This window comes from Mytilus galloprovincialis, chromosome 5, assembly GCF_965363235.1.
Source record: "Mytilus galloprovincialis chromosome 5, xbMytGall1.hap1.1, whole genome shotgun sequence".
Taxonomy (NCBI): domain Eukaryota; kingdom Metazoa; phylum Mollusca; class Bivalvia; order Mytilida; family Mytilidae; genus Mytilus; species Mytilus galloprovincialis.
In genome coordinates, this window is record NC_134842.1 from 26,898,017 (window position 1) to 26,912,114 (window position 14,098).

A 14,098-nucleotide genomic window follows, 5' to 3' on the forward strand; every position below is an offset into this window, starting at 1 on the left:
AAAATCGTCAAAAGGACATTGAGCAATATGTGGTTTGATAAGGTTGTACAAAAAAAAGCCCCAAAAAAACACTTTTCACTTCAAAAATTTGATCATGAACAGCATACATACAGCCATAGAAAACTAAATAAAACTTAACACTCATTTGACAATAAAATGCTTTTATGTGACTTTTAATAAAAAAAAATACAGATGAAGATCTACAAAAATATTTGCTTGACTCATTGACAGAATACAGCTTTCTTATACAATGTATTTAAAGAAAATTGTCATGAGGGTCTGGATTTGGGAGCCCTAGGTCCTTTATTTTTTGATTGCCATTTATTCTCTTTTCTGTATAATTACACCTTATGTAAGAATCCTGGATTCTGATTGGTTGATAGCAAGTGTATTTTTCACCAATTTACTGTTATAAAATGAATATCATCCATTTTTTAACACCACCGGGATATTTGCCAAAAAATACTCTATTCAACTGGATGCTTGTAACGTCACGGTCATCAATGCATTTTTGAACATTAACATTCGGTGTAATTAAACAGATATAGCATGTTCTTGAGGGGTATTTGCGAAAAAATACCTTACTTGAGAATAAATTTCCCTCACCCTACAGCTCGCGAAATTTAACATTCTCTCGACTGGTATTTTTCGCAAATACCCCTCCTTGACATGATATATCTGTTTAAAACCCAATCCAGTACCTCATTAAGGAAACATTTGTTTAAAAGTGAATATGTAAATGTTTAAGGAGGTAGACCTAGGTTAAGGGAAATAACTCTTAAAATCATCAGTACGTTTGTGTCAGCCATTTTCATAAATATGTTCTAAGCTTCTTGGATACATAGATTATTTTCAATCTGTTTCAGGTAAATGCTTAAAATTCATTGAGGAAACTTAACTTTTACAAACACATAACTGATTTAAAGAGTTATCTCCCTGTACCAAGGTCTACCCCCTTAAGTACTTGAGAAAAACTCTAAAGTCATGTAACATTGTTAGTCTGGAAAATTGCAAATCACCTCCATCAAAGCATTATAAGGTAGAAAATAGCCTACATCCTTTAAATTTGGCAAAACTTCAAATATTGTCAACCATCCTATATTATAAACAAATGTTCATTGAACATGTTGAACTTTTCAGGTTCATATGCCAAATAGTTTTTGTTAATCTTTATGTTTGTGTGCAAAAACCTTGCCACAAATTTTGAAACACTAAAAATATGTGCAAAATGATATGGTTTATTTCAGAAAAAAATTGTTTAAGAGTTTTAAGCTTCAGCACTAAAAAAAAAACAACAAAAAACCTCGCTAAAATGCAAAATCAAGCAGTATTATCTAAGTGTATTTAAAATAATGAATTATAACTTATATTGACTTATTCATGTTATTTGAAGTTATTTGACATGTTTGAGTGACATTTGTGAAAAGTGTGTATTTTTATCATGCAAGATCGTCAGAGGTCAATATTATAACTATTTTTTCTTTACTTACATGACTTACACAATAAATAACATAATTGTCTTTTAACTAGTTCATAGCAAATTAAATGTAGAAAAATCATAAACTTCTGACAAAATTTTCAAAATCAAGAATTTGAAGATAAGAGAACTTTTTTTGTGTAATGAAAATTATATATATGTGAACTTTTTGTCAAAAGTGTGTTGACTTTAATATAGTAAATAACGTAGATAAAATAGACAGGAATATCAACATCGAACCATCTGTTCAACAACTTAATTTAATTCATGAAGTCAGCAAACATGGCAAAGAGTCATAAATAATTAACAAATACAAATATATTCATACATTAAGTATTTTCATCTATTTTTTCATCTACATGACATGTTGATGAAAACGTTAAAGAAGCACCTGGAGACGACGATAATGAATAATATGACGATGAAGACGATGAAGCAGATGAATTATTCGGTGAGCACGTTATAAATTTGTGTAGTCGTTCCTCAGATCGGCTTACATCTAGCTGATTGCACTGTTCATCAGTCATTGATATATCGGCACTGGAACATTTTCCTTTGTCTTCAAACTTTTCATGTGAATCAAAATAATCGTTCAAACTCTCCATGGATATGTCTTTTTTTATGCTAATGTCAGAGCTATTTATCACAGGTATATAGTTGGGAGAATTTAATGTTTTATTCCTTGCATTTGTTTCCATGCTAACATCCTGAACATTATCACATTCAGAAGGTAATTCTACTATTACATTTTTTCTAGAGTCTTGAACTTCATTAAATTCAGATGATAATTGTATTTTAATATCCACAGAATATTGATTTGATGGAAGATTGTTTGAAATATCACAGCTTTGGTTTTCGGTCAAGTCAGCACTTTTAAATTTATTTGCATGTCTTTTAGTTTGGTCAGACACTTTCAAGTCATGATTTTGTCTATTTGAGTGATCCATTTCTTCAAAGTCATTTGCTTGTCGTTTTGAATGTTTGAGTTCCTTCAAATCTTCAGCATATCTTTCTGCGTCATCTGGTTGAGTAAAATCGTTACCATATCTTTTAGAATGAGATGCGTCACTATCTTGAAATAGATTGAGTCTTGCACATTCAAATTTCGTATCTTTATGTCTTTCAGAAGGTACTTTTTCACATATAGAAATGTCTGAAGGTGTTGATTTTTCTGAGTATTCGGATAAATTTGAAACATCTGATATATTGATAGATATAAGTTCTGACGGTCTTATAATACTACCATTCAAATCACTATCACTCCCAGAATCCTTTGCGTTATCAACACTATGTGTATCATTATCAGTCTCTTTATCGTAACTTTTCCCGTTTGAGCATGTTTCTTTGATATGATATTTTGTTGCTGGGGTATTATGTCCATCTCTTATAGAGTAGTAATACTCCACTGGGTTACCACGGAGATCAGGTGGAAGGGGTCCTCCATGTTCTAAATGCAGGAGTAAACTGTCAGTTAAAACTTCTATTTTTTCAAATGATGGCCTAAAAAAAATAATAACAAATTATAAAATTAATTAAAAACAAGTGAACCAACACCTGGTAAATCCTCTGTGACTAGATTCAAGATAGTGGATACTCAGGGGTATGCATTGTTATTATGATAAAAACATAAAATGTAGAAGGTAAAAACATATCAATCACAATAAATTATTGGAGCATTCATTAAAGTGTTGTTGTTATAGGACCTTCTGCATACTATAAAATTGATGAATACATAGATGCTATTTAATTTCAAACTTTTCTTGAATCTTTCTGAAAAGCTAGAACTGCTGCATTTGACTTTTGATGAAATTCTAAAGGTTAAGGAAGATATTTTGGCTAATAAAAGATTCTAATTTATTCTTTGAATACCCATTAATTGATTTTTCCTTTCTCTCAGGTCTGTGGCAATCATTTCATGCATATTCAAGACACTCAGTAAAACCAAAATGACTTCAACATTGAATTGGTTAATGCATGTCAATTTATAGTGTGTTTATCTAAAGGTTGCATTCTGAACTTTTCGATCCATTTGTTTAATAAACTGTTGTATCAAATATAAATTTCTGTATCCAACTTTTAAATTTTTATCTTAAAAAATCATCATGGTTCAGACTGGAATCAATTATGATTCTTTTATGAATTATGTGAATGATTTATATATATTATCATATCCAAATGATAGAAAATGAAATAAAATACCAAAATTCCTACCCAGTAATGACCTGTACATCTTTTAATTGTATAAAATATCAATGAATATGATTTTAATTATATCTATGACATACCACAATAGAATAATTTGAATGAAAAGTATTACAAATACACATGTGTTGAAGACCCATTGGCGACCTTCGGCTGTTTTCTGCTTTTTGGTTGGGTTGTTGTCTCTTTTACAATTCTCCATTTCCATTCTGGATTTTATTACGGGTTTTGATTGTTATGATAAGATCAGATAGTTATCAGTTAAGTTTATCCTCAGTTTTAGATCGTTTTTATCTTTCTCAGAAAAAAACCCCAATCAAAATGATAAATTTCTATGGGAGATAATCCATTCATAACCAGAATTCCAAATAATTGGAATGTCTTATGGATAACCTGAATAATATGCTATACTGATAAAATTAACCAATGAAAAATCTAATACTGGTATGTGGCAATCATATTTTCAAGATAATAATAAATACGCTTTGAATATTTCAAACAATAGAAGGGAGATAATCACAGAACAATTATTAATTGCAATAATTGAACCACAAAATAAAGTGTTTAACAAAATTCAAATTTGCTTTAAGTTTCAATACAGGATAAATCAAAATCATCAAATAAATACCAAAAAAATCTTTTACCTAATTGAGGCATTTTTCATGAAACTTTGATGACGGGTTATTATCCAATAAAATAACCTGCCCTTAGTTTTGTTTGTTTTATTTCTGAGTTATTGACCTTTATTCATTGTAAAAGCAAAGGATCTAGCATGCGCTCATGGTCCAAGTGTTTATTAATGTTTCTGTTCAAATAGACCTATCAAAAGTTTCTCATGACTGGAGAGACACTAAGACAGCAAAAGCAGTTGTAATCTTGGTGTTAGCATTACCTTTTCTCTGGAACAAGTTGACAGCATGTTACAGCTATTTTGTAGAATGGGTCTGGGCAGGATGTTTCTACACAGAACTGTTTATAAAACATATCAACACTGAGACCGTAGTCTATGGTTCTCGGTAAGAGATCTGGGTCTGCAAACACTCGCCCTATCACCTGTAATGTATAGAGACATCTTTTTTATAACATGATATACTAAAATAGAAAACTATAACTAGCTTCTGAAAAGTGAAAAATTTTATGAATGTTTTTTTTTTAAATTTTTGCATTAAAGACAAAATTGCAGAAAATCAGAACAAATCTAAATTTATGTGAAGATCATTCCAATTTTAAGTAGTAATTTATATTATCAACAAATCCAACACATTTTATATATCCACATCTAACAAAAAAGCATTATGTTGTGTTATTAAATGGAATCCTGTGAATTTGGAATCTGTAATTTTGACCTGATAAGTTGATACTGCTAATATTTTTTGTTGAAGTTGTTCATCAATTGAAGGAAATTGTCAATATAAGATAAGCCTTACCTCACAAAGAACAATACCATAAGAAAATTGGTCAACTTTTTCGTCATATTTCTGTCCATTTAACATTTCAGGTGCCATCCAATAGGCACTTCCAACGATCGTGTATCTTTTCTTGCGTTGAAATCTCTTTTTTCCATGGAGTTTTGGTGGTGATGGTTTTTCTGAATGCCGGAAATAAGGATCTGGTATAACCCTTGCTAATCCAAAGTCTGCTACAACTACTGTCATATTCTATTAATAAAGAATAATTTATATAGTTCATTTAAAAGCAATACCATTCATTTCGAAAAATATATCAAACTTTTATTGAAATTGAGCTATTATCCAAATTGTTAAAAGCTAAAACTACAAGAACAAATTCTAAAATGCTGTATAAAATATTTAACACTTTCAACGCTATACACTACACATGCTGCAATGATGTACGCTCTACCACTGCTATTCCCGGAACATGCTGTGATGACAATGGATTTTTCATCAGGACTCTTAAACCATTCGGTTTTCGTTTGGGTCCTCTCTAATTTTTCTCTGTATGAATCGAGGATATACAAGGTCTCATTTGCACTGACAATCCCAGCAGTTTTATTAATAAAATTATGCAGTAAAAGGAAAATAGAAGGAAAATAAAAACAAATATTTTGACAAATGCAAATGGTGGAAATCAGAAACAAAGCTGTAAATATGTAAATATTTCAGCATTTCTATGGCGAAACTGACAACGAGGATTAGTCAATAGGTTTCTTTATATCTCAATGTGTTTATTACATTTGATTCGTGAGGGGAATATGATTTGATCCATCATTACGAGACATGGAAAAAGGGGGGAAAACTGAGGTTGACTGAAAATTTTGAGGACAGAGCCACTTCTTTGTGCCACAATTACATAATATGTTGTTTATGGTGCAATACCGTATGGAATCAAGCAACTGGTGTCTTTTTTATAATATGGCAGATAAAACAATAAAATAAATGAAGACTATAAGTAGTTTTTATTCAAAATTCAACACAAATGTAATAAATTACTCCTTTTACCTGTTAATTACCTGAAAATGCAGGTAACCTAATAAAAATTTTACTGAAGTAATTGCCTAACATTACATTTCCTCCTATTCTGAGCATTTTTCATGCAAATAAATTTCTCTGTGTCTCTTATAATAAAATAGATAAAGCAGTCTTTAAAGGAATATACTGTTCTAATGAATGAACACAAAAAAAAAAATGCAGCAGCAGCAGCCATTTTTCTATTTTTTGTGTAGTGTTAAAGGGGTTAATAATGTTTTGCTTTTTCCTCACAAATTTCCACATGTTATTCATTTACACTTCACATTAATTATTTTGGATATATTCTATGGGAGATAACTCTGGTATTAAAATTTTTTTTTTTTTTTAAATGAGAACTATATTGTTATGTTGAGAATATTTTGGTCTAGTTTTCCTATTGTAAATGCATTTGTAAAACCTACCTGTTTAACAAAGCAATTCTGTGAGTTTAAATCTCTATGGATAATATCATTTGAATGCAAGTAACTCTAAAAATTAAAATAATAAGATTTAGTATTAACATAATGATAATGAATATAACATTGATACCATATAAGAATTTTAATTTAAATATTACAATATATAATTTAATGCAAAAAAACAGAAATCATAAAAGGACAAGTATTCTTTTACAGCAAAATTGATAAACTATGATTTTAATTATTTTACTAAAATTCAGTCAGGGCTATTCCAGAAAAAAAATGTATGGGGGGTTGGAAGGCACATTATATTAATAATACATGGGTGATGGGTATCAGAGCCATTTTTCACACTATAATGCACTATAATTCTTAATTTCAATTGTCTGGGTGGCGGGTGCTGACAAAAACTGGCTTCCAACTCCCCCCCCCCCTACATTTTTTTCTGGAATAGCCTTCAAGTATGGGAATAAAGAAGGGTAAAATCATAAGTGCATCTTTTCAGAGAAAGAAGCAAGTTAGATATAACAGTCAGAATTAATATTTTTGTTCCATATTCTTTAAATTTAAAATTTTTGTTTGTGTATCAATGAGTGAAACTAAAATTAAGTTAAAGAGATCAAACTGGCTACCAAAGTTTTAAGGGTAAAACAATATATGTGGTTGCCTCCCCTTGACCAATTATATTCACTCTAATATTTAAATAACTACAACATACCATTCCAGCAGCAATATCTTTGGCAAATTTAACTTTCTGTATCCATGACAATGGTTTGTTCATGTCATGTAAGAGATCTTTAAGTGTTCCACATGGCACATATTCTGTAAAAAACATTCAAAAATCATTCACCATGTAAGAATTGTTATAAAATATAAATATTTTTAAATCTTGAAAATATATTATGTTATTCGTAAGTGAAATAAGATACACCATCACTGTTTTCTTCTTTGAGCATACTTATATAATTTGATGATATGAATAAAACAAGTAGTTATTGAAATCAGAACAAATATCAAACATTCATTAAAATTGAAATGATTTTTGTTGATGTCAAATAGAACATGCAGTTATTTTTAAAAGTTTACACTGCAAAGACTACATGGATAAGTTTCAGCAATAGGAAATGCATGTAGAGGTGTACTTAACATTCTCTGTTGATCAGGTAAACACAAACATAGATTTTTTTTTTATTTCAGAAGTACAATTTTTTTTATGTAAAAACAAAATGTATTTCTATAGTTACATGGTTTTGTTTATGATATATCTTGCATACAGGAGGAAAGAAAAACATATATTAAGTTGCATCTTTAGAGTGGGTCTCATTGGGGTCTACGCGTGACGCGGGATTGTCGATTTTTTGTAAGCGTGACACGTGAAAGTCAAATTATTGTGTCGGGAAATTCGGAAATGAGGTCTAGCGGGACCCGAGAAATGACAAAAAAAATAAGAATTGCTTACGTACATGGTGTAAGCGGGATACGGGAATCTGACAAAACAGTAAACGGGTTCCGGGCTTGGAAACCCCCAATGAGAATCCCTTTAAATGTGTATACCTACAAAAACTGAATCCACATTAAATACTTATACAGACATGAATTTTTTTGGTTACATTTCAATCAACAATCATCAAAATATGATTCCTAAAAAGACTAACCTGTCACTAAATTTAGCTTCTTATCTTTGTAAAGCACACCCATAAACTGTAAAACATTCGGGTGATTCAGACTTCTAAGCACCGATACCTGAAAATAAAAAAATAAATAATTTCATACCAAATAACACTGAAATAAAATAATAATGAAAAAAATATTTATTTTGATGGATTAATCATAAAGGCATAGGTTCAGAATGGCACTTGTTTCTAGCTTATCTTTCAAATATTGATTATTGACCATTCTTACATTGGTTGCAAAGAAATACCATGATTTCATGGTGAAAGAAAAAGGACAATTTCAAATGTGAAATAAATCTGTTAATTTCACTCCTCTGACCTAATACAATGGGTGTTAGTGATGACATTGCATCAAAACATATTGGGAATGGGTAAAAAAAGATATAGTTTTTTGTATTTTATACTTTAATTCCACTAAAAAGCTGATGGTCAATGTAATAAAGGAATAACTAATGAAAGAATTCAAATATCAAAAAATATTCAACTCGTGAGCTATGTGCATTCATGAATTAATGTGTTGTTTGATTACGCATTGAAATATTTTTCTATGTTTGAATTCTTTAGTTAGTAATTCTATGTTATCATGATGAATCAAATTGAAAAAAAAAACAGATTTGAAATAGGCCTTTGTTAAAAATTTATGAATAAGTGTTCATCTCATGACAACAAAAATGGATATTCTTTTTACTTGAAGTTCTATGAAAACAGATCAATTTCCATTTATTTTTGTGTTTATAGGACAGGAAACATATAGATCATACGTCAAAAAACAACAATATATTGGCATCAACACAGTCTCCCACAAGAAATGTCTTTTTGTTTACTGTATATTAAGAACAAATTTTCCTGGACAGAGCAAAACAATATTTCATGAATATTTGTTCCACAATTTTGCCGAAGTCTACATACAAGAATTATAAAAATTTGTACTCCACTGAACTATTTAAATTTAAGCTTCCTCTAAACCCGGAAAATCCACAAAAAAATAATTCACAGAAATTAGCTGGATAATATTTTTTCTCATGTAAAAACAAGTATTTGTATTAACAATAACTGTTAGATGATATGATGATAAAACAACTAACCTCTTTTAGGAAGCTTTTTTGAGCTTCCTCATCAAATTTAATCATTTCCTTTAGCACCATAACTTCCCCGGTAACTTTGTGAACAACTTTAATGGCTTGTCCAAAGAATCCAGCACCTATAACTTCTTGATGAATTAGATCACTAGCTCGGAAGACACGGTGATTGAGGTTCTGTAAACGGAAGGAATGAGCACGGGTGAGATCAACGCTTTTTTGGCGACTAGTAGGTGAAGGTGATGGCGATTTACTTCTTCTTCTCGAAGGACTTAAACTGTAAATAAATAATAACATTTACTAGGTTTAAAAATCCCATTTTGATTTTTCGTTAGATATATAATGCTTGCCAGTAATTCAGGCCCTTATATTCATAAATCACTATGTCAACAAAATATACTTATATTCTGACAAATGAAATAACTGAAATAAGCATAAATGTTTTTTTATATATATCAGCTTTTTAGTTTCTTGGTTGAATGGTTTTTCATTTGTAATTTCAGGAATTTTTATAGGTTATTTTGCATTATAACTTTTACTCATTGTTGAAGGCACTATATTTGTAAACTTCTATATCATTTAGTCTCAAGTAGAGACAGTGCTTTAAATTATTCACGGAAGCCAGATTTATTATCTGTTACATATAACAGGGAAATGTAAAATATATTTTGGAAAGGGACCATTTACACTAAATATTTCAGGTGTTCTATAAAAAAATTCACAATAAAATAATTACGCTGTACAACAATACAAAAATATAATTATAACATGTCTGTAATACAATGAACATAAGTGTAAAATTAAATTATTTTCTAAAAATATAAATAAACAAATCACTTACGATTTAGACATTACTTGTACATGGGAAAATTATATTTGTAGAATTGAAAGGAAGTGTATAAATATCAGTTTCCTGTCTTGAAATTACAACTTTTACGTATTGTATTTAACTTCCCTCAATAATTACAGGGTCATTGTTTTACAAACATATCTACATTGAAATGTGTGAAACAATTCCATGAAAATAACAAGCATTACAAAACAGTAAAAACAAGAATGTGTCCCCAGTACACAGATGCCCCACTCACGCTATAATTTTTTATGTTCAGTGGACCGTAGAAATTGGGGTTAAAACTCTTATTTGGCATTAACATTAGAAAGATCAGATCATAAGGAACATGTGTACTACGTTTCAAGTTGATTAGACTTCAACTTCATTACAAACTACCTTGACCAAAAACTTTAACCTAAAGCAGGACAAACGGACGTACGGTACGACAAACGAACGGACGTATACACCAGAAAACATAATGCCCCTCTACTATCGTAGGTGCATGGGGCATAAAAAGAATCAACAAAAATACCGAATTCAAAGGTAACTTAAAAAGGCAAGAAATCCAGAAAACCTTAAAACCAAAATTTCTATGATATCAACCAACAAAATTACTTGAAACAACTGTTATATTACTGTATTACAACAGGCATATTGTGATGAAAATTGTGGATTAAACCTGGCTTTATAGCTTGTTAAACCTTTAACTTGTTTATAGTTTTATATAAATTTCAGTAACACAGGTCTACAGTAGCTGTACAAGCAAACAAAGTTGAAGGTCATATTGTGACCTATCAGTGTTATTTGGTCTCTTGTGAAGAGTTGTCTCATTGGCAATCATACCACATCTTCTTTTTTTCTTTTTATATAAATATTGCTCATTAAGAATCCACTGTAAGTGTTTTATCTCATATACGAATAAATGACACACAACTTAAACAATTTTTCGCATTACAGAAAATTTCTTTTTGTCAGTTGAACTTCTGATGTTTTTTTTTGTTTTTTTCTTATCTCAACAGAAATCACATGCAAAAACAGCATTAAAATTTAGAATAAAATTTACAAAAACCCTTGTTATCTTACTTTCTGAGATGTGGTTTGAGCCTCTTTTTGACAGGGACACCATTAATGATGACAACATCATCTGACTGTATAGGACTCTCTAGAGATCGGGGACTACATGGAGGTGTGTCTGTCAATCTAGGAGACTTTACCGGGTCATGTTCTACTGTTAACTGTAGTGATTCACTAGAGTTCTTTAATAGCTTGTCAATCTGAAATATAAACAACACATGTAGTTTTTAAAGCTTGAATTGTTGACTGCTTATCATGTTTAAGTTTATAGAATCTTACTTTAACAGTTATTTAACATTAATATCCTTTGTGGCTTGATAGCCAAAGATTTTATCTTCTTTTAGGTGGTATCCAACACTTTCACTAACATTAATTTGACTTGTTTAATTTCATAAAATTTAGTTAAAGTATTTACTTTTACCCTTTAACAAAAATATAGAAATTTTAAAAATTTTGAACCAACTGTTTTGTCAGAAAAATTACACTGGTTATATAGCAGTTTGACAAACACCAATTTTGATCATTGAGAAGCTTAATATTCCCTTTACAACACAACATAATTAAAATGTTTAGCTGACTTTACAGAGTTATCTCCCTGTAGTGTTAGGTACCACTTTAATTCAAATATTTAATAGATTGATTGACTATTGGTGATGAACTCCACATTCAGCACTGTTAATCTCAGAAGCCAGTTTTATTGGGTTCTACAAATTTTATATACTTATCAACCCTCTCTTCATGTTTTTTTTTGAATGGGCTTTTGAATATTGTTATACAAATGATAAGAATATCTGTGCAGATTGTTAACTTATGATTAGTGGGTTTACAATAAAATTCCTTCCTGTATAAGTAACTGATATATCTTAATATTTAAAAGAAACTTAAATGTATCTTTATTTTTTGTCATTCTTAATATATTAATCATGTCTTTAAGTATTTCATTTATTTATTTTTAAGAAAAAAAGAAAGAAACAAGAATGTGTCCATAGTACACGGATGCCCCACTCCCACTATCATTTTCCATTGTTCAGTAGACCGTGAAATTGGGGTCAAAACTTTAATTTGGAATTAAAATTAGAAAGATCATATCATAGGGAACATGTGTACTAAGTTTCAAGTTGATGTAACCTTAACTTCATCAAAAACTACCTTGACCAAAAACTTTAACCTGAACTTTGCACTATCATTTTCTATGTTCATTGGACCATAAAATTGGGGTCAAAACTATAATTTGGCATTAAAATTAGAAAGATCATATCATGGGGAACATGTGTATTAAGTTTCAAGTTGATTGGACTTCAGCTTCATCAAAAACTACCTCGAACAAAAACTTTAACCGGACGGACGAACGGAGGCACAGACGGACGGACGGACGGATGGATGGACGGACGGACAGACGGAGGCACAGACCAGAAAACATAATGCCCCTCTACTATCGTAGGTGGGGCATAAAAATCAGACCAAACAATACATATCAAAATGCATACAGCATAAAGCTGTTAAACAAGCAAAAGATGAATTTTGAAAAATTATTATGCCAGAAACATTATGTTGTTTATAGTTTTTATTGAAAAAAATATCTTTTGTATTTCCACAATTTCCATATTTCTTTGTGTAAGATAGTTTCAATATTTTTAATCATCTATACAGAATTCTGCTACATGTATATGATATCAAAGTTATGTAGTTAGTTAGTTAATATGACCTTTAACCTTACCATTTCTATAGAATTGTCCTTGACACTTATACCATTGACTTCTAATATACGATCCCCAACGCTGAGGGTATCTAATTCTGGACTGAGATCTAAACTGTAAAATAGAAAATATTCATATAGACAAAGATAATGGTTTTTCATTCCAGATTTGAAGCATTTGTATAGATAGTTAATTTCATTATTCATACAGAAAACAAAATCACAGGTACTGTTGTGAAGGATTGGCTAATTTCTTACTGCTAAAAAGTTACATTTGAGAATGATTTTGTAAATAGTTGTATAGATGAAAGCTCAGAGAATGAATCAAATCTTCCTTTGTTTTGTTGCAAGATGCATCAGTATCAAATCCTTTTGGTCAAGTTATCATCATATTATAAACCAGGTGCTCCGCAGGGCGCAGCTTTATACGACGCCAGTGGTTGACCCCTGAACAGTTGTGGCAAATTTGGTCACAATATTCAAGCTTGATACTGTCTGAATTTGGATTGTGATCAACTTTTTGACATAATATAGTCACAAAATTAATGTGGTCAAAGATCTAACAAATTTATTGCACAATACTGTGCAATTGAAGATTACTTCTTGAAACTTTTCAAAATTCGAAATTCGAAATTTGAAAAAATATGAAAAAAAGGAATCCCTCAAAAAAATGATAACCCCCCCCCCCCATTTTTTGAAACCCCCTTCAACAATAACCCTAAAACTCAATCCCATGCTTTCCTTTGTAGTATTGAACCTTGTAGTACAATTTCAGAGAGATCCATGCACTTAAACACAAGTTATTGTCATGATTGTTTGGAAACTAGAAACATGCTTCTTTTGGCCCCTATTTCCGACATATTTTGGACAATTAACCCAAAACGTAATCCTAGCCTCCTCTTTGGTATATGGTACATTGTGGTACAATTTCAGAGAGATCCATACAATTACACACAAGTTGTTTTCTTGAAAAAATTCTTGTTTTGGCCCCTTTTTGGCCCTTAATTCCTAAACTTTGGCCCCACAGCCCCTAAAATGAATCCAAACCTTCTACTTGTGGTTTTAAACATTGTGGTATAATTTTACAGCAATTGAAATACTTGTACACCAGTTATTATCCTTAAACTAGAAAAATGCTTGTTTTGGGCCCCTTTTAGGCCCCTAATTCCAAAACGGTT

General features: G+C 30.5%; 1 protein-coding gene across 4 annotated transcripts in view; it reads right to left on the reverse strand.

The window, feature by feature from the left end:
• Positions 1-1,721: 1,721 nt before the first annotated feature.
• The window catches only part of LOC143075508 (LIM domain kinase 2-like), a 34,078-nt gene continuing 21,701 nt past the window's right edge, over positions 1,722-14,098 (reverse strand). For all 4 annotated transcript variants that reach the window (XM_076250941.1, XM_076250942.1, XM_076250943.1 and 1 more), the window contains 9 exons: positions 12,942-13,035; positions 11,234-11,424; positions 9,325-9,595; positions 8,222-8,309; positions 7,285-7,388; positions 6,570-6,635; positions 5,107-5,337; positions 4,572-4,732; positions 1,722-2,977 (listed from right to left, as the gene is read on the reverse strand). In XM_076250941.1, the coding sequence (XP_076107056.1) occupies positions 1,807-2,977; positions 4,572-4,732; positions 5,107-5,337; positions 6,570-6,635; positions 7,285-7,388; positions 8,222-8,309; positions 9,325-9,595; positions 11,234-11,424; positions 12,942-13,035 (2,377 nt within the window). In that variant the 3' untranslated portion in view covers positions 1,722-1,806. The remainder of the gene's footprint in view (positions 2,978-4,571; positions 4,733-5,106; positions 5,338-6,569; positions 6,636-7,284; positions 7,389-8,221; positions 8,310-9,324; positions 9,596-11,233; positions 11,425-12,941; positions 13,036-14,098) is intronic.